The following is a 20957-nucleotide window of genomic DNA, read 5'->3' as shown; positions in this document are numbered from 1 at the left end:
TAATAATAATAATAATAATAATAATAATAATAATAATAATAATAATACGGTTTATTTGTAATTGCAGTACATACAAAATGAAAATGTACATATGGGGATTGAGGGAGACTAAGAATTAGAACGTTAACTTAGCTGTTTATGGGTCGCACCATGGAGGGGATAGCACTGTGATGGTAACGGTTGGTTCTTGGGGCCTTAAGTGGCGTGACCACGTTTGTGTATCGTGTGGCATGGGTTGGCTGGGGCGCGTTGGGGGGGGGGTGTCGTAGCCGTGGGTGGCGCAGCAGGGCTCTACCCAGCCTGACAAGGGCCGCTTGTGTGTATTTACCTAATTGTATTTACCTAATTGTAACATACGGGAAAAGAGCTATGCTCGTGTTGTCCCGTCTCCATATCTATTAATGTCCAGCTTTTTCTTAAAATCATGAATATTCCTTGCGTTGACCACTTCCACGTCTAAACTATTCCATGCTTCCACCCTTCTATGAGGGAAGCTATATTTTTTCACATCTCTCCTATAAGTGGCCATTTTAGTTTTTTCCCATGCCCTCTCGACATTCTTTCATTCCACATACACAGATCTTCCCTATCCATTTTTCCATGCCAATCATCACTCTGTATATTGCTATCAGGTCTCCCTTTCTTCTGTTTTCCAGGGTCGGAAGTTGCATTCTTTTCAGTCTGTCTTCATAAGTCAAATCTCTTAAGTCAGGCACCATTTTTGTTGCAGCCCTCTGTACTTTCTCTAGTTTCCTTATGTGTTTCTTTAAGTTCGGAGCCCACTGTATTGTTGCATATTCAAGCCTCGGTCTTATCATTGCAGTAATTATTTTCTTCATCATTTCTTCATCTAAATATACGAACGCCACTCTTATGTTCCTCAATAAGTTCAATACTTCTCCAATTATTTTGTTTATATGTCTCTCTGGCGATAGGTCATTGGTAATTGTCACCCCAAGGTCTTTTTCTTCATGACTGGTTTTATGTCTTCATTTCCTATCTTGTACATACTCCTGATTCTTCTTTCACTCTTGCCAAACTCTATTTTCTTGCATTTTGTCGTGTTGAACTCCATTTGCCATGTACAGCTCCATTTCCATATTCTGTCCAAGTCTTCCTGGAGTAGTTCGCAATCTTTGTCACATCTCACTTTTCTTAACAATTTTGCATCGTCTGCAAATAGGCTCACATAACTGGACACCCCATCCACCATGTCATTTATGTAGACCGCGAACATTACTGGTGCCAACACTGATCCCTGTGGAACTCCACTCTCCACCAATCCCCATTCTGATGGTCTGTCCTTAATTATTGTTCTCATTTCTCTTCCTACCAAAAGTCTTCCATCCATTTTAGTAAACTGCCATGCACTCCTCCTACCATTTCAAGTTTCCAGATCAGTCTCCGGTGTGGTACCTTATCAAAGGCCTTTTTTAAATCCAGATATATTCCATCAGCCCAACCATCTCTTTCCTGTATTACATCTATCACCCTCGAATAGTAACATATCAGGTTTGTCGTGCATGAACGCCCTTTTCTAAAACCAAATTGACACTCACAAAGTATGTCATTTTTCTCCAAGAAGTCTGTCCATCTATTCTTCACCACCCTCTCACACATCTTAGCTACCACACTTGTAAGTGACACTGGTCTATAGTTCAATGGGTCTCTCTTGTTACCTGATTTATAGATTGGGACAATGTTAGCTCTTTTCCAGTCTTGGGGCACTACACCTTCCCTTAATGAGGCATCAATTACTTCACAAACTTTTTCTGCCAATTGCTCCTGCATTCTCTTAAAATCCATCCTGATACCCCATCAGGTCCCACAGCTTTTCTCACTTCTAAACTCCCCATCATGTTCTTGATCTCCTCCACAGTTACTTGAAACTCCTTCATAATCCCTTTCTGTTCCATTACCAGTGGTTTGTCAAAAGCAGTCTCCTTTGTGAATACCTTCCGAAAGCATCCATTCATAGCCTCTGCCATTTCCTGGGATCTTCACTGCATACCCATTTACTTCTAAACTTTCAATACTTTCTATTTTTGATGTTGTTGTTCACATGTCTGTAAAAAGCCTTGGTTGGTCTTTACATTTATCAATTATATCCTTTTCTTGTTTCTTTCTTTCTTCTCTTCTAATCAACACATATTCATTTCTTGCTCTTTTGTAACTTTCCCACTGCTTAATCCGTCTTTTCCTTCTCCACCTCTTCCATGCATCCTCTTTTCTTGTTCTAGCCTTTTCACATCTATCGTTAAACCAGTCCTGCTTTCCAACTTCTATGTTGTCTTATTGGTACAAATTTTTCTCACCTTCTTTGTATATTTTTATAAATTCCTTCCACTTTTCATTTGCTCCTTAGCACTCTTGAATTTCATCCAATTTGTCTCTTGAAAGAATTTCTTTAGGTTTCCAAAATCTGTCTTGGCATAATTCCATCTTCCCACTTTATATTCTTCATTTCTTCTAGATTTCTCTTCGTCTATCACCTTGAACTCCAAAACTGCATGATCACTCTTTGCTAAAGGGCACTCCACCCTCATCTCCTCAATGACCATTGGCTCTGTACTAAAGACCAAGTCCAGTCTTGACGATGCTCCCTCTTCTCCAAACCTAGTTTGGAGGAGTGTGTGTGTGTGTGTGTGTGTGTGTGTGTGTGTGTGTGTATGTGTATTTACCTTGTTGCCTAGTTGTATTGTACAGGGTTCGAGCGGGGCTTATAGTGTCCTGTCTCCATGTCTCCATTTATCCAATTTTTCCTTAAAGTTCTGCACATTATGTGCTGTAACAACTTCATTATTCAATGCATTCCACTTCTCCCCCGTTCCGTGTGGAAAACTATTTTCCACTATCCTTCACACACTGCCCCATCCTGATTTTCTTTACATGACATCTTGTCCTTCCATCTTCTTCTGTCACCAGCACCAGATCTTCCTTATCTATCTTTTCAATGCCATTGACTATCTTGTACATTGTTATTAGGTCTCCTCGTTCTCTTCTATCTTGTAAGGTTGGCAGTCCCATTTCCTTCAGCTCTTCTTCATATGTTAAGCCCCTTTTAGTTCTGGCACCATCTTTGTAGCAATCTTCTGTATCCGTTCTAATCTTCTTTTATCTTTTATAGAGCTCGGAGACCACACCACAGCTGCATATTCCAGCTTTGGACGTATCATGCTTGTGATGATTTTTTCCATCTTATTTCTGTCCATGAATTTAAATGCCACTCTTATATTAGTCAACATTTTATATGATATACCAAATGTCTTGCTTATATGTTTTTCAGGGTTCAGATTTTCCTGTATAATCACTCCCAGATCTTTTTCTTCTGTCTTCTTTTGCTCTTTTCTAATTCCATTACGTGACATTTCTTAGCATTAAACTCCAATTTCCACTTCTTAATCCAATTAAAGATCTTATTTATATAATCTTGAAACAGGAAACAATCCTCCTGGGTTTTGATAACTCTTAATAGCTTTGCATCATCAGCAAATAGGTTAATGCAAATGTTTATCCCATTGTGAATGTCATTTACATAAATCTGAAACATAATGGGGGCTAACATTGACCCTTGTGGCACTCCGCTTGTTACTTTACGCCAAGATGAGAATGCATCTCTGATCACAGTTCTCATCTCCCTGTCCACTCTAACAAAGTTCCTCGCAGTCCTCCTATGTTCTCTAGTTTCCAAATAGTCTTCCATGAGGGACTTTATCAAAAGCCTTTTTAATGTTCAGGTATACTGTGTCCACCCATCCATATCTGTTATCCAGTCCTTCTATTACCCTAGAGTAGAAGTTAATAAATTCGACACACATGACCGCCCTGTCCTGAACCCAAATTGTCTGTTTGTTATGACTTGTTCTTCTTCCAGATGTTTAAACCATTTTTCCTTGATAATTATTTCACACAACTTTCCCACAACACTTGTAAGTAACACCGGTCTGTAATTTAGTGGTTCAGTTGCCTTTCCTCCTTTGAATATCGTTATTATGTTGGCTCTCTTCCATTCTAGTGGAACTTTCCCTTCATTTATTGAACTTGTAAATATTTCCCAAATTGGATCCAGTAGTTGCTCTTTACATTCTTTTAGCACCCAACCTGATACACCATCTGGCCCCATTGCTTTTCTGACTTCCAACTTATCCAATAATCTTCCGATATGTTCATTGTGCACTGTGATTTCTTGTAATCCTTGGCAATGTAGTGTCCTATTAAGTTCTGTAAAATCTTCTTCTGCAGTGAACACCATTTTGAAGCTTTCATTCATTATTTCACACATTTCCTTCTCTGTTTGGTATGTCTTCCCTCCTTTAATTATTTTTTCTATTATTTCTTTGTTCTTCATTTTGCCATTTATGAATTTGTAGAAAAGTTTGGGTTCGTCTTTGCTTTTATTCACCACATCTTTCTCAAAGTTTCTTTCTTCCTCTCCTTACTCTAATATCTTCACTTCTCGCATCCTTATTCTGGTGTTTGTTATTGTCATTTCTCTCTTTTATGAGTTTCTTTCAAGCTTTTTATTTTGTCTTTTTCGCATCTGCGCATCTAGCATTGTGACAAGCGTGAACTTTTTTCTTAACTCTATAAAAAGGTACGTATTTCTTTACTCCTTCATTATATTTCTGTAAGAATATTTCATATTTCCTTGTATTTTCATTTCGTACATAATGTTTCTCCATTTAATGTTAGCAAAAAAGTTCCTTAATTTTTCAAAATCTGCTCTTACATAATTTAATCTTTCTTTTTTGTAGTCCTTTGTGTATCTTATCCCATCCTCCTCCTGTATTTCCAGCTCTAATGTCACATGATCACTTCTTCCCATTGGACTAAGGTATTGTATGCTGGAGGGCTCTGTTTTTTTTGTTTTATATTAAGTAACGATGGTTCTTCTTACCCCCTGTACCTTTGTGACTCCCCCACCCACTAGTCCATTGTATTTACCATAGTCAACTGTAACACTCTCTCACTCCACTGCCCAGCATTATCCATTACTTCCATCTCTCTCCAGATTATTTTTTACATTTAAAGTCTCCAACTAAAAGTATTCTTCCATCTCTTCTCAACATACTATCTAAGCACTTAATCACCTCTCTTTGCACACCTTTATGTTCCTCAGTTCCCCATGTATTTGTCTTAGGTGGCACATATGTTACTTTGATTTTTTTTTGTTCTAATTCCTTTGTTTTGATTGTTACTCCCATTACTTCCACTTTGTCCTCACCATATTGCACATCCTCCATACATATATTATCACGAACCATTATTAGCACTCTTCCTCCCCCTTTATCCTTCCTGTCTCTTCTCCAGCTATTATATCCCTCTTCCTTAAAATGGATCTCTGCTCTTAGTTTTGTTTCAATGCACATTACATCCGGGTTTTTCTTTCAAATAATCCTTATCCTCCAACACGCTGGATGACCACCCATCTATATTAATATAAATCACTCTAAATTTTTTGCCTCTTCCTCTCCCTAAATCTTCTTTCGCCTTAATTACTTGTATTACAGCTTCTTTTATTTTTTTTTCAGAATTTGCCTCTTTACTACCTCTGAAAATTTAACTTTTTCCTCTTCTAGTTCTTGTTTTCATGCATCTCATAATTCCTTCAGCTTGTTTTCACCCAATCCACCTTCAGTCCTGCCCTCAATCCTAACCTTTACTTTTTCCTGTAAGATCGTTAAGGAGTTTTCGTAGTCTTGACATGTAACTTTTAGTAGTACATAATTTTGTTTCTTTATCTCCTGTATCTCCTTCTTTAATTCTCAATTGATTACATTGACCTTCTCACATTTGACTAATCTCAATCTCATCTCTGTATTTTCCGTTGTCAGTCTGTCCTGCTTGTCCATTAAACTCGACATCACTTCCTCAAGTACCTTAACTCTCTTCTTATGTTGATCAACCTCCTCACACTTTCTCTCTCGTCTCTAAATAAAGAAAATTCTTTATCCATATAATCCTCAGTCAGTCTCCTGAATCCTTCATGTGTTTCAATAAATCGCGGATTTTCACTCGGTGGCGTTTGTTTTGATTGCGTCATACGTCTGGCCGCATCACTCAGTTCCGTTTCTCTCTCCATTTTTTTCGTCTGTACGATCTAAAAGTTATTTATCATGGAGACAGGAGAACCCTAAGGCCCCTACCCCCTGTACATACGTCTAGGTCAGACTCCAGCGCCTGGTGAGAGAAAGAAGAATCTCGTCCAGTGAGGACACAGGAGGACGAGGAGGAGGAGGAGGAGGTGAGGCATGCAGTAAGCAAGTTCAGAAGAATAGTTGGCATGAAAATAACAGTACAAGATAGCAAGAGATGTCATATTACTTGCTCTCTGCTTGATGATGGTAGCTAAAAAATGTTCAAATATTTTATCAGTTGGTTTGATAACACACAAATTTATAAGATGATTTTTTTTCTAGATCCTCTTCTTTCATGTATAATGTTGAGTTGGTTGGTGAATCTGGTAGTTTTTTCAGACCACAGAAAATGACACAATTGATGTCATGTAGAGATTGAGTGTGATTTTGTAATTGAACATCAATTGTACGAAATGAATAACAACTGTTTATGAATTTGATAGTCTTTGATATTGTTTGTGTTCTTGCACAATCACTGTATCAACTACTAAACATAATGTTGTAGAAAAAAAAAAAACATCAGGTGTATATTAATATAAGTAAAAATTTTCATGGTGATCTGTAAATGAATAGAATTGAAACATGAAAATATTTGAGCTTCTAGGAACCTCTCAAATATACCCTTAGTCCTAACACCACCACCACCACCACCACTCACCAGAGGTTTGTCAAAGTAGAAGTTGTCCACGAAGATCAGGTCCCTCCACCAGAAGTCCTTACAGTAGGCATAGATTGAACTATCCCACATGAACTTCAAGGGACCAGTCACCATGAATCGCATCACAGTGGCAAACAGGCCCACCGTCAGACCGATGGGGAACACCAGCCTGGGGAGTGATGGGTGAGGTGTTCAAGGCTGGCAAACAGTGTGGCAGTGTGTTTAGAGTGTTACTGCAAGTTATAAAGGTGCGGCAGTGTTCCTAGAGGCGTTTTAAAGGATGTTGTGTTTTAAGGATGTAGCAAGGAGGAGGAGGAGGAGGAAGAGAACACGAGTAAGACTGAGATGGAAAATACGGATCGAAGAGAATGAACTATAAGATCAGATGTGGCCTGTGTATCTATGTAACTCTCTCTCTCTCTCTCTCTCTCTCTCTCTCTCTCTCTCTCTCTCTCTCTCTCTCTCTCTCTCTCTCTCTCTCTCTCTCTCTCTCTCTCTCTCTCTCTCTCTCTCTCTCTCTCTCTCTCTCTCTCTCTCTCTCTCTCTCACCTTACGTATCTGTGCACATAGAAGAGAGGCAGATTGAAGGTGTTGGTCTTCTTAACCTGCCTCAACAAACTGTAGGTGACGAGCAGCCCACTCAGGAAGAAGAAAGTGTCCACACTGGGAAAGCCGTTCATAATTGTCTGGCACAGGATGTTCTGGAAGCTCTGGGGGTGGTGGTGGTAGTGGTGGTGGTAGTGAGTGAAGGAAGAGGAGGAAGAGGAAAGACAAAGAAAGAGAGAAACACAGAAAAAAAATAAAGAAATAAAAAGATGCAAAGACAAAGAGGATAAGAAAAAGAGACAAGCGGAGACATAAGAAAAAAAAATTATAATATCATAACAATTCTCTTAATGTGTAGCCCCTGTTCATCTAGCAGTAAGTAGGTATGGGATATAACTCGAGGGGTTGTGGCCTCACTTTCCTTGTGTGTGTGGAGTGTGTTGTGGTCACAGTCCTACCTGAAGATCGGTCTATGAGGTCCGAGCTCTCTCCATAATGGGAAAGGCTGACTGGGTGATAAGCAGGTGACCATGGTGAATTACACACACACACACACACACACACACACACACACATGTCATATAAATGACATGCCAGAGGGAGTAAACAGTTATATTAATTTGTTTGCGGATGATGCGAAGTTGTGTAGGTGTGTGAAGAGTGAAGAAGATTGTGAAATTTTACAGGCAGACCTGGATAAGATTTGGGAGTGGAGCAAGAGGTGGCAAATGGAATTTAATCTGAGCAAAAGTCATGTGATGGAGATGGGAAAGAGTGGAAGACGGCCAAGAGGGTCATATAAGATGGGTGAAGAAGTAGTGTTGAAAAAGGTGGAAAAGGAAAAGGATTTGGGAGTGATAATACAAGACCATGGGCAGTTTGAGGCTCATATTGATAAGATGTTTGGAGAAACGTATAATTTGATAAAAATATTGGATTAGCCTTCCATTATATGGATAAAGATATGATGAAGAAATTAATTAGTATGGTAATTAGACCAAGATTGGAATATGCTGGAGTGGTTTGGTCCCCTTATAAAAAGAAGCATATAAGGAAGTTGGAGAGATTGCAGAGAATGGCAACAAAAATGGTTCCGGAATTGGCAGAAATGACCTATGAGGAGAGATTAAAAGAAATGAATTTGCCTACCTTGGAACAAAGAAGAGAAAGAGGAGATTTAATACAGGTTTATAAACTGTTGAATGGACTGGATGAAGTGGATAATGAGCAAATGATGTTGAGAGAGGAAAACTTAAGTAGAACTACAAGATCGCATAGTAAAAAGATAGCCAAGGGAATATGCTTGAAGGATGTGAAAAAATATAGTTTCCCACAAAGATGTGTGGAGGTGTGGAATGGTTTGAGTGAGGAGGTGGTGTCAGCAAGGAGTGTGCATAGTTTTAAAGGAAAGTTGGATGTGTGTAGATATGGAGACGGGGCCACACGAGTATGATACCCAGGCCCTGTAAAATTACAACTAGGTGAATACAACTAGGTGAATACACACACACACACACACACACACACACACACACACACACACACACACACACACACACACTTTACCTTTAGAAACAGCAGGACATTACCCATATTATTAAAAGGTACAAACTGCTGGTGACACCAAATCACCCAAAACATTGAAAGTGTTCTGAAAAAAGAGAAGGAAGGATGTTTTCATGCTTTTATTGACAGTTTGATAGACTGCAGTGGAATTTATTGGGGTTTTCAAGAGTGTTTTCATGGTTCTAGTGACAGTTTGACAGGCAGCAGTGGAAGTTTCTAGGGTTTACAAGGGTGTTTTTATGGTTCTATAGTTTGACAGACTGCAGTAGAAGTTATTGGGGTTTTCTAGAGAATTTTCATCTGTCCAATGGAGGAGGAGGGAAGAGAGGCAAAAATTGACAAAGAGAAGAAAATAAAAAAGAAAGAAAGAAGAAAGAAAGACAAAGACAAAAAGGAAGAGAAAGAGATACAGACTTCTCTAGCTTTACAGACGGATTACGTTCCTGAAAACCAGATCAAGTGACGAATGATCGAATAGCGAACTTAAAGTACAATAGGATTTAATTTAATTGGGAGAATAATCTAATAATTCATAACGATCAGAAAATTCAATATCGAATAATGAGCCACTGAATAGGGAAGGAAACCTGTACTAGAGTAGACTTAGGCAAAATACAACAAACACAGCAGCCAGCCAGCCAGCCAGCCAGCCAGTCAGTCACCTCATTGCATGTAAGCAGGTGATGTTCCCCGGACTGGTCTTGGGATTCACCTGGAGTATCTTGGCCAGGTTGGTGTAGGCAGAGAACACCAACAGGTAACGAAGCACACCTGTGGGCCAGCACATCAGGTGAGGGAGTGAAGAAAAGCAAACAAAAATGTGAAGAAACCAATGCTTTGTATTCTTAAAGGCTCTGTTCTTCTACCATGACTGTCTTCCAAGACCACAGAGGTGACTAGCCAGGTTTCTAAGATTGTTACTCAGCTCAATGTGGAAATCTTAGCACTAAATTGTAAAAAAAAAAAAAAAAAATTACATACGTACTTAGAAATCTTTTACTCTCTCCCACCACAACTATTTTTTCCAAACACACACACACACACACACACACACACACACACACACACACACACACACACACACACGAGATGAGCAATGAGACTGTTGTTAGAAATATGGATGGTTCATGAAGGCAGAAAGGCGAGTGTACCTTTGGCCAGGTGTTGTCTGTCGGTGTAGTGCAGGTAGATGTCCACCACTGAGGCACAGACCACCAGGCCAAGCAGGAAGCTCACCAGAGCCCTGAGAGAGGGAGAGAGGGACAGCGGGGCAGGTTACACTCACACACACTACACTATAACCATACAATACATTCTCAATTCAATCATCAAAACTTGAATACTTTTTTTATACTAAACTTTTTTTTAAATCAATATATTTTTCTTTCACTCTTTCACTGCTACATATTTTTTTTACTTATAATGACCAAAAAACTTTAGAAATTTATTATGTTTTAACTCTGTTCGTGTGTGTGTGTGTGTGTGTGTGTGTGTGTGTGTGTGTGTGTGTATTCACCGTCGCCTGTTGGTCACCCAGCCAGCTTTCCCCATCAAGGAGCGAGCTTAGAGCTCCTAGACCGATCTTCGGGTAGGACTGAGACCACATCATACTCCACACACTAAGAAAGCGAGGCCACAACCCTGTCCTGGTGTGGTTGAAGAAGAAACACTGGGGGCCTTTCCCTGTGTTTATTTGTAAGATACAAAGCGTGTACTGAAGCTTGGAGAATTGGTAGCGAGTAGACGTGAGGAGTTGCCGGCGGCTGGAGTGAGACTTGTTGTCGGTAGCGAGCAGAATGAGGCTTGTAGCAAGCGTGCTGATGTAGAATTACAGTCTAGACAACTGGAGTGTGACTGTAGACTGTAGAACTAGACTGGCTGTGGAGGACAGGATAACCAGTCAGACAAAGAAGGCAAGCGGATTGCTGGGCGGAAGCGTAAGCCGTGAGTCTCTCACGAAACTGTGTTGGGACCAGACGGCAGACTGAGCGTGGCGTCCCGTGGAGTGGCGGGTAACAATACCCACGGTCGCAGTACATCATACGGTAGAACATTACATTACATTACTCCGCGTATCAAAGTAGTGTGTCTATCATAACCCCTCAAATTACATCCCTTACCTACTTGCTGCTAGGTGAACAGGGGCTATAAATTAAGAAGCTCAACCATATGCCTCGCCGCATCCTGGACTCGAGCCCGGGACCTCTCGGTTGTGAGCCGAGTGTGCTAACCATTACATTACATGGTATGTATTTACCTAGTTGTGTTGTGCAGGGTTCGAGCGGGACTCATAGTATCCTGTCTCCATATCTCCACATATCTAATTTTTCTTTAAAGCTAATGCACATTATGTGCTGTAACAGCTTCATCACTCAGTGCATTCCTCTTTTCCACTGTTCTAGGTGGAAAACTGTATTTTCCTGTCCTTCACACACTGCCTCTTCCTAATCTTCTTGTCCTTCCAGCTTCTTCTGTCACCAGCACCAGGTCTTCCTTGTCTATCGTTTCAATGCCATTAACTATTCTATTTCTTTTTTCTCTATCTTGTTGGCGGTCCCATTTCCTTCAGCCTTTCTTCATATGTTAGGTCCTTTTGTTCTGGCACCAATTTTGTAGCTACCTTTTGGATCCGTTCTAATCTTCTTATATCCTTTTTCAAGCTCGGCGACCACACCACTGCTGCATATTCCAACTTCGGAGGTATCATGCTCATAATAATATTTTTCATCATATCTTTGTCCAAGTACTGAAGTACCACCCTAATATTAGTCAACATTTTATACATTGATCCAAATATCTTACTTATGTTTTTTTCGGGCTTCAGATATTCTTGTATAACCACTCCCAGATATTTTTCCTTTTTAGTCTTCATTATTTGTTCCTGTCCCATGAAGTATTTCCATACTGGTCTTCTCTTACTTTTTCCTAATTCTATTACGTGACATTTTTTAGCATTGAATTCTTACTTCCACTCCACTCATAAATTTTGTTTATATCTTCCTGCACCAGCAAACAGTCCTCTCGGGTCTTGATCGCTCTTAGCAATATTGCATCAACAAACAAATTAATATAACTGATCACTCGATTCTGTATGTCATTTATATATACCTGGAACATAATGGCAGCTAACACTGACTTTTGTGGCACTCCATTTGTTACTTTACTGCAAGAGTAGTATGTATCTCTGATCACAACTCTCATCTCTCTGTCCTTCAAGTAATCCCTTATCCAATCTAACATAATTCCTCTCAGTCCTCCTATGCTCTCTAACTTCCAAAGTAGTCTGCCATGAGGGACTTTATCAAAAGCCTTTTCTGTGTCTAAGTATACCATGTCTACCCATCCATCTCTGCTCTCCAGTCCTTCTATTACTCTTGAGTAGAAACTTAGTGAATATGACACACATGACCTTTCTGTCCTGAACCCAAATTGTCTGTTCGATATAACATTTTTTTTTTCACAATTTCACATATCTTCCCCACAACACTTGTAAGTGACACTGGTCTGCAAATTAATGGCTCAGTTGACTTTCCTCCTTTGAATATTGGGATTATATATGTTTCTTCCATTCCAGTGGTACTCTCCCTTCTTGTAATGAACTTGTAACCATTTCCCAAATTGGATCTAACAGCTGTTTTTTACATTCCTTTAGTGCCCAGCCTGATACACCATCCAGCTCCATCGCTTTTCTCACATCCAAATTTTCTAGTAGTCTTCTTTTCTTTGTGTGTAGTATGTCTTCCTCCTTTAATTATATTTTCTATCGTTTCCTTGTTCTTCATCTTACCATTTATATATTTGTAGAAAAGCTTGGGTTTATCTCCGCTTTTCCACATCACATCTTTCTCAAAGTTTTTCTTCCTTTCTTCTTACTCTAATACATTCATTTCTCACATCCTTATACTGCTGTCTGTTGTTTTCATTTCTCCGTTTTTTTAGTTTCTTTCAAGTGTTATCTTTTCCCTTTTAGCTTCTGTACATCTGCCATTGTACCAATCTTGTATACTTTTCTTTACTCTATAGATACAGGTACTTATTTCTTCACTCCTTCGTTGTATTTCTGAAGGAATATTTCATATTCCTCCTGTACTGTCCTTCCATTCATAATGCTCCTCCATCCTATGCCACCAAAAAACTTGAGCTTTTCAAAATTTGCTCTTGCATAACTTAATCTCTATTTTTGTATCCCTCCCTTTATCTTATCACATCCTCATCCTGAATTTCCAATATTAATGTTATATCTCCACTTCTTCCCATTTGACTCTGGTATTGTATGCTGGGAGGGAGCTCTGGCTGCTTTGTGAATAGTAGGTCAAACAACGATGGTTCTTCTTAACCTCTGTACCGTGTTGATTCTTCCACCCACTGATCCACTGTATTCACCATAGTTAACTGTAACATCTCCTTACTCCACTGTCCAGCATTACCCATTACTTCCATCTCTCTCTCCAGTTTACTCTTTTATAGTTGAAGTCTCCTAATAATAGTATTTTTCCATCTCTTCTTCTCATATCATCTAAGCATTTAATCAACTCTCCTTGCATTTCCTTATGTTCCTCTGCTCTCCATGTATTTGTCTTAAGTGGCACATACGTAACTATGATCCTCCTTTTTTTCAATTCCTATGTCTTGATTGCTACTCCCAATACTTCCGTCATGTCATCTCCATATTGCACTTCCTCCACACACATATTATCACCAACCATTTCTATCTCTTCTGCAGCTTTTATATCCCTCTTCCTTCAAGCTAACATTGATCTCCTTCCTTATCTTTGTTTCTACTATGCACGTTACATCCGGTCTTTTATCATTCAAATAATCTCTAACCCTGTAATAGCTTCAGCAGGGCGAAACAAAAACCAGGCAGCGACAGGTGAGGTTCACAGGTTTTACAATTGTCAGCTAGCTTGAAACAACGAAAGTAACTCGAATAAAACAGTAAAACATATGAAGCCTCGAATGCTTCATTAAGTTTACAACAAACCCCCAACACACTGGACAATAACCCATCTATATTTGTATGAATTACTCTTAGTTTCTTGCCTCTTCCATCATCTCCTCTTTTTTTTCAGAAGATACCTCTTTCTCAGTCTCCAATAGAAATTCTTCCTCTCGATCTCTGCTCCTTTCTTGTTTTTTTTTTTATCTTCATTTCTTAGCACTCTCTCTCTCTCTCTCTCTCTCTCTCTCTCTCTCTCTCTCTCTCTCTCTCTCTCTCTCTCTCTCTCTCTCTCTCTCTTTCATATCTCTTTTTATCCATATATCATTAATTTCAGTATCATCAGCCAGTTTTCCTTTTCTTGCCATTATCTCCTTCACCGCCACCTGCGATCTTATTCTCACTTTCATTGGTGTCTTTCCACTTGCATTGATCTCACTCGAGGCAGCACCAGCGCTCCTACACAGCCAGAACTGCAACACTGTGGAACTCGTTCACGGCAGCTACAAGTGACACACAGACAATGTCAACACAGCAAATGAAAGTGGCTGCCCACAGGTGGCGAAATACACAAACTCCCACACTAGTGCTGTGATAAATCTAAGTAGGATAAGTTCTTACATATATATATATATATATATATATATATATATATATATATATATATATATATATATATATATATATATATATATATATATATATATATATATATATATCTGTTTCTACTTAAGTACGGGCTTTTTAAATAATAACACAAAAAACGTGTTGCTTTAAGCCTATGTAATGTAGTTTAAATAAGAGAGAGAGAGAGAGAGAGAGAGAGAGAGAGAGACTGACTCACATGAATCCAACATCCGCATCAGTGAATTCCACTCGTTCATCGTACACACCACATGACAGCACAGACGGGTAGACTCCATGCAGCGGCAACACTCCAAGGAGGCTGTTCTGTAGAGGGAAAAACAAAAACAGAGAACAGAGAGAGAGAGAGAGAGAGAGAGAGAGAGAGAGAGAGAGAGAGAGAGAGAGAGAGAGAGAGAGAGAATTGTCCCTGTTCTCAGACTCCCCTTCTACCCTACAAGTTGTTGAGCATCACAACACTGGGACACACGACACACGACACACCTCTTCCTCTGCCTTAAGGTACATACACTGTTGGCACAACTGGCTGCCGTAAATATCAACAAGCAGCTTGAGTGTGTTCCCTCCCGCACTGGCATTGTGGTCAACACCAGCTCACTCCCACCCTCTAAACCCACAGACCTTACTACCAATCACACTGATCCAATGACTTACTGTCTAACCTACACAAAGTGAGCAACTCACTCTGGGAAGCACACCCAACAGACGCTTTGCAGACGCCATTCAGACACACCACACAGGACACACAGCACACTGGTGGACCCACACACTGCCACTTCCAGCATGCAGCCATGTCCTGTACACTGCTGTCACCAGACTCAGCGTGGAGTACAATGCCCACACACATACACACACACACACATAGAGCAAACTCAGCATGTTCAATACCTCAAAAACTCAATTCCTCCATCCATCAACTCAACACAACCTTCCAGACAACTATCCCCTCTTCTACACTCAACTTCCTCAGTCTGTCCTATACTTGTAATCTGAACTGGAAACTTCACATCTCACCTCCTCTATGAGTTAGGCATTCTGAGTTGTCTCACCCAATTTTTCTCTCAGCACACACACAAAAAAAAAAAAAAAAAAAAAAAAAAAGGAAAGCACAAAACAAAGTGAAAATAAAGAGAACCAAAGCTAACTCAACACTCCAAGCCAGCTCACCTGCAGCTCCTCCTTGGTGCACACATCCGGCATACATGTGTCGTACACCATATTCCCGTAAGGCATCACCGCAGGCAGTGCACCCATCCGAGGCTCCCGTGCCAGGCTCCCCAGCAGCGCCAGGTTCGGCTTGCCAACGTGTTGGCGGAGGAAGTCAAGGTACTCAGCGGCTGGGTCTGTGTCCGGTGGGGTGGGTGCCTCTGCTTCTCTACTCCGGCCCGCCTCATCCTCTGTGATGTCAAGTCTGTTTAGGATGGGATAGGTTCGGTTTAAGTTGAGTTTAACTAAATTAACCTAGATTAGGTTGATTTAGCTTTAGGTTAATTAACTTTAGGTTGCAGTATATGACGGCATATAGGTCATATGGGAATGTAAGGTCAAATTCAGGAAAAATGAGTTTTAGAGTATTTTTTTTTTTTTTTACGGTAAGGCCTACAGCGCCTGTAGGCTCACTTGAAGAGTGTGTACGGAAGCGCTGTTCAGCTTCCGCCCATTAGTGGCGCAGGCAATTTTATTTATATTGTTATCCATACTAGGGTCCATATCACCACCCAAGTGCATCTTGGGTGTAACCACCTAGAACCTGGGCATCATGGTGACATGTAGGTAACTTTAAACCACTCGACAAATGGCAAAGTGTTTAAGGCTGTACATGATGGGATTCGAACCTACACGTGGACGTCTGCCCGATCCCACGCTCACCACCGTATCCACTACGCCACCGCCTCCCTCCTCAAGCATATACTGTTGAAAACAACTGTGTAACGAAGTCCCCAAAGACAAGGTCAAATGAATATATTTGAGAGAATGGCACCATTCGGTACAATTCTCCTCATAACACTAGTTACATGAGATTTCTTGTGGAACTACGAAGGGATCGAGTCGCGCGTGTCAAGCATAGTGAGGCTGTGTGAAGTAAGGGATTATGTACTATGTCATTTTTTCTTGTATTTACTTTATGGTGAGTGGTGTGTCCTCTTCCGGTGAGCTGGGCTGGAAGTTGAAAGCGACGTGATTGTGGGGAGGAAGTTCTCTTAATATTATTCACTCGGTTTATTTGTTTATTTATTTAAATTTATTGAAAAGTTTTGGTGAATCTGCATTAATGTGATAGCCATTCGAAATTAAACCAGTGCCTTTAAGACCAGATACAGCTGCCATTTTGTTAAAAATAAAGCTTCTAATTTTATTTAAAAGTTTCATAATAATTTTCCTATAAAAACCCCAGCATTACAAATATACTTTAGGATTGTTTTGTTATAATGTAGTCTGTTAAGAAATTACGTTAGGTTAATTAAGGTTAGTTTTATTGTGGTGGCAACACTGTGGTGACCTGTTGTAAAGGTTGTAAGTCATTGTACATTCTAGGGACAGTGTTATCAATGTGCTGGATTGACTCACCACACCACAGCCACAGCAGAACACAACAGAAAGCCTAAAGTCTGTTGATTTTCCATTGTTTGGCCTTATTTAATCACAAACAACACAAAGGCTCTTACATGATAACTTAGCAGCGTTTGGCCATACTTCACAACACAACACAGATTCTTGCATGGTTTGCCAATGTTTCACCACCAACACAATACAACACAACACAACACAAAGACACTTACAAGATAATCCTGCAGAATTTGCCCCTGATTTTGTTGTGAGGTGAGGCGGCGGTGACACACTCGTCATAGAAGCCGTAGAACGGGTTACTCAGGTACAAACCGTCCGAAGTCTTGCCCCACGAGTCAACCACTGGAATAAATGGTTTCTGTTTTGCCTTCAAGGAAGTTTTGTAAAGGAACAAATGCTACCAGTGTGTTTGTGAACTTGCTCTATTCTCTCACTACTAGTCTGTTAGAAAACCAATCCTACTTCCTTTTTATTTAGCATATTTCTCTCTCTCTCTCTCTCTCTCTCTCTCTCTCTCTCTCAGAACACTCACTGTACTTGGCCCACATGGTAGAGGATGAAAAGTTGGACACCAGGGCTGTGGCCATCTCCCCCAGAGCCCTCCCGCAGGGGCTGGAGGGAGACACGGCCAGGGGGAGGTGCATGGCGGCCACATCTCCCGCCACCTGCCGCACATGGTCGGCGCCGCCTGCAATGACACGCCATAGCCAGTGACAACAGTGAACCTCACCAACAGCACCTCCTTATACTACATTCCTCTGTCATCCCTCCTCAGCCCAACAAATGTGAGGACCTGATGGCACAGCAGTGTCTTCAGGAAGTAAACACAAAGATAATGAAATTCAGCCTTAAAGAAGAGTCTGCAGCAGGAATTCTCAGTCTGAGGTTCACAAGAAGATTCTCAGGGGTACTTGGATGGCTGGTATAATAATATAATTTGCCGTACCATTGCAAATTGAGTTACTGTCAGTCACAAAATTAATATTCTGTTCAGTCAGATTACTAAGGATTTGTGTAGATGATCTTGTAAGTCGGAGACGGAGGGTTCTTAACGAGAAAACGGTTGAGAACCCCTGGTCTACAGGCGAAACAGTCATTTATATTAAAAAAATAAATCTTGGACTTAAGAGGCAATATACATGAATTAATCTAACCTGACCTAACATGGGGCTTCCAACACTTCCAACACCTGGAGGTGACTCGCACGTACATGGAACTAACCTAGCTCTCACGGAAGCAGACAGTAGCGTTGGCAGAAGTATCTAACCCACACACTCCCCGTCCCAGGCCCTCCCTGAACACCTCACACGCGTGACGCACCACAGCACCGCTCCACACCCCTGTCCTGCCTCTGCCACAACACACAGACTTGGCTTACCAACGGACGTGTATCAGTTCACTTTCCAAAGCCACAGGCACTGCTGGCACTCCAGGGAATGCAGGGGGAGTCTACAGACCTCCTGCCACTTCCTGCATGCTGACGCTGGCCACCATTAGTGACTCGTGTTGTTTCGAAACACTTCCCGCTCCCACCACCACTATTTTCATCGGTGACCGGGATAAATAGGCGGTTTTCAAGGCTGTTTCTCCTTGTAATGAAGTGGAAATCTTGCTAATCTATCACTAGAGCAATCAGAGAAATCTTATAGTCCCGTGTCACTTCACTTGAACCACTTTCACAAATGCAGTACACAGGTGGTGGCGGTGCGCTTCAGGACAGATTTCAGGCTCAGAGACCAGCCATTGGCCAACTGAGGCACTGAGTGACTGTCACTGACACTGGCTGATACGCTTTTTCTGTCCACATCTGTCCACAACCTATTATTCCTTCACATTTTCAGTTTTTATATAATCTAATCATATTATTTAATTCTTTTTACAAGTTTGGCACACATTTTCGCATGTAAATTTAAGAGAGCCCTGTAACTTAAGAAAAAACAGTTTACAAAAATACCGACACATGATTTCTTTATGGGCAGCTGATGTGCTGAAAATCCTGTTATGTCTATCAATTTGTTTTATCTATTAGATTTAAAAAAAAATACATATTTCCTCACCCACAAGATTACGCTAATATTACACACACACACACACACACACACACACACACACACACACACACACACGGGCGCAGCGAGGCTACTGGGCAAGCCTCTTAATGTGTTATCGCCCTGTTCACCTAGCAGAAAGTAGGTACGGGATGCAACTCGAGGGGTTGTGGCCTCGCTTTCCCGGTGTGTGGAGTGTGTTGTGGTCTCAGTTCTACCTGAACGCTGAGCTCGCTCTGTAATGGGGAAGACTAGCTGGCTGAGCAGCAGAAGACCGTGGTGAATTATCGTGTTGGTGAATTACACACACACACACACACACACACACACACACACACACACACACACACACTCTTTCATCACGTACCATTATTTTCATAGCGGCGAGTCTTTGACCTAAACATTGCAAGTCACTCTTCAGATAAGGTTGCTATCTACCTACCATTTCACTTGCCTCCGTGTCACCGTGACCGGCGGGAAGAGCGAAGCGTTGAATTAATTAAATGTGTCTGATAAAGATTACGTCACGTTCTGTCACAATCCTATTAAGAAGAAAAACAAGTAACCAGGATCGAGGCTACAGTCTTAAAAGCTTATACGTGTTTTATCTCGATCAATTTTAACAGGTTCAATGAAAGTTTTGAATTTTCAGTTTAGCAGATAAAGTTGTTGGGCTTTTAAAGGATGCCTTCGTAATTCTAGTCACTGTTTGACACCCATTAGTGGAAATTATTGGGGTTCTCAAGAGTGATTTTATGATTCCAGTGAAGGTCAAAATAAGTTTCTATCTCATGACTGAAAAAAAAGAGAAAATCTGAACCAGTGCTTTGTGATACACGATTCACGTATCAGAAATACTGATCGAGACACAACAGAATTCTTATTAGATTATCATTAAAACTCACTTCAAACGAACGATTTTCACATGCGCACCACGGTCAGAAAAGGAAGCAATGACTTTCCAATGAGAAGCACCACACACTAACAACGTAGCTTGATTACCGCGCACCGTACGGTACTGATTTGTCGACCATGCGGCTTTTTCTCCAGCGGCAGTTGTCCTCAATCTCAAATTAACAATGGGAAACTGACAAGAATTTTGTGCACAAGAGAGAGAGAGAGAGAGAGATAGATAGATAGATAGATAGATAGAGAGAGAGAGAGAGAGAGAGAGAGAGAGAGAGAGAGAGAGAGAGAGAGAGAGAGAGAGAGAGAGAGAGAGAGAGAGAGAGACAAACGCCCACCCACACGATCATATTAATATTACCGTACGAGGAAAGAAACGCTAATGTGAAGTGATCCTGAAACCATTTTACCACACTTAAAAATCTCAAAAAATTCCACCAGAGCCTGCAAAGAGTACTGGAGATCTACTTCAGTGAGAAAAAATAAGAACGAAAAAAATAAGTAAATAAACAAAATGAATTAATTAAAACAAACAATAATGTAATGATGATAATGATGAAATAAACAAATACAATAAGTAATAATGATAATAATAATAATAATAATAATAATAATAATAATAATAATAATAATAATAATAATAATAATAATAATAAAAATAAAACAATAATAATAATAATAACAATATCACCACTAAAAACAATAAGAATAAAACGATAAAGAACACAGCCATATTTACCTTCATGTAAGAAAGACTCGGCGTCTGTCCCCGCCACAACCACCGCCGCCACCACCACCACCAAACCGCTCAACATGCTGCGCACTGACGCCTCAATGATCAAACCTACACTGCCTCTCTCTCTCTCTCTCTCTCTCTCTCTCTCTCTCTCTCTCTCTCTCTAATGATGCCATATAATCTTGATAATCTCCTGTGACCATATATC

General features: G+C 40.5%; 1 protein-coding gene across 3 annotated transcripts in view; it reads right to left on the bottom strand.

The window, feature by feature from the left end:
• Nucleotides 1-20908, bottom strand: part of LOC123505446 (nose resistant to fluoxetine protein 6-like) — a 27161-nt gene extending 6253 nt beyond the window's left edge. Inside the window, exons 1-10 of one of the 3 annotated variants that reach the window (XM_045256781.1) lie at nt 20753-20908; nt 17592-17747; nt 17272-17401; nt 15659-15902; nt 14691-14797; nt 10059-10150; nt 9570-9678; nt 8908-8992; nt 7345-7505; nt 6796-6964 (exon numbers count right to left, since the gene is read on the bottom strand). In XM_045256781.1, coding sequence (XP_045112716.1) covers nt 6796-6964; nt 7345-7505; nt 8908-8992; nt 9570-9678; nt 10059-10150; nt 14691-14797; nt 15659-15902; nt 17272-17401; nt 17592-17747; nt 20753-20828 — 1329 coding nt within the window. In that variant the 5' untranslated portion in view covers nt 20829-20908. Of the gene's footprint in view, nt 1-6795; nt 6965-7344; nt 7506-8907; nt 8993-9569; nt 9679-10058; nt 10151-14690; nt 14798-15658; nt 15903-17271; nt 17402-17591; nt 17748-18280; nt 18303-18437; nt 18801-20752 lie in introns of those variants that run through there. The other 2 variants (XM_045256854.1, XM_045256940.1) reach the window with 2 other exon arrangements.
• Between the last annotated feature and the right edge of the window lie 49 nt (nt 20909-20957).

The sequence above is a fragment of the Portunus trituberculatus genome, chromosome 1 (genome assembly GCF_017591435.1).
Source record: "Portunus trituberculatus isolate SZX2019 chromosome 1, ASM1759143v1, whole genome shotgun sequence".
NCBI classification, from domain to species: domain Eukaryota; kingdom Metazoa; phylum Arthropoda; class Malacostraca; order Decapoda; family Portunidae; genus Portunus; species Portunus trituberculatus.
Note: the sequence above shows the minus strand (reverse complement) of the source record. Positions and strands in the feature narration are given on the sequence as shown.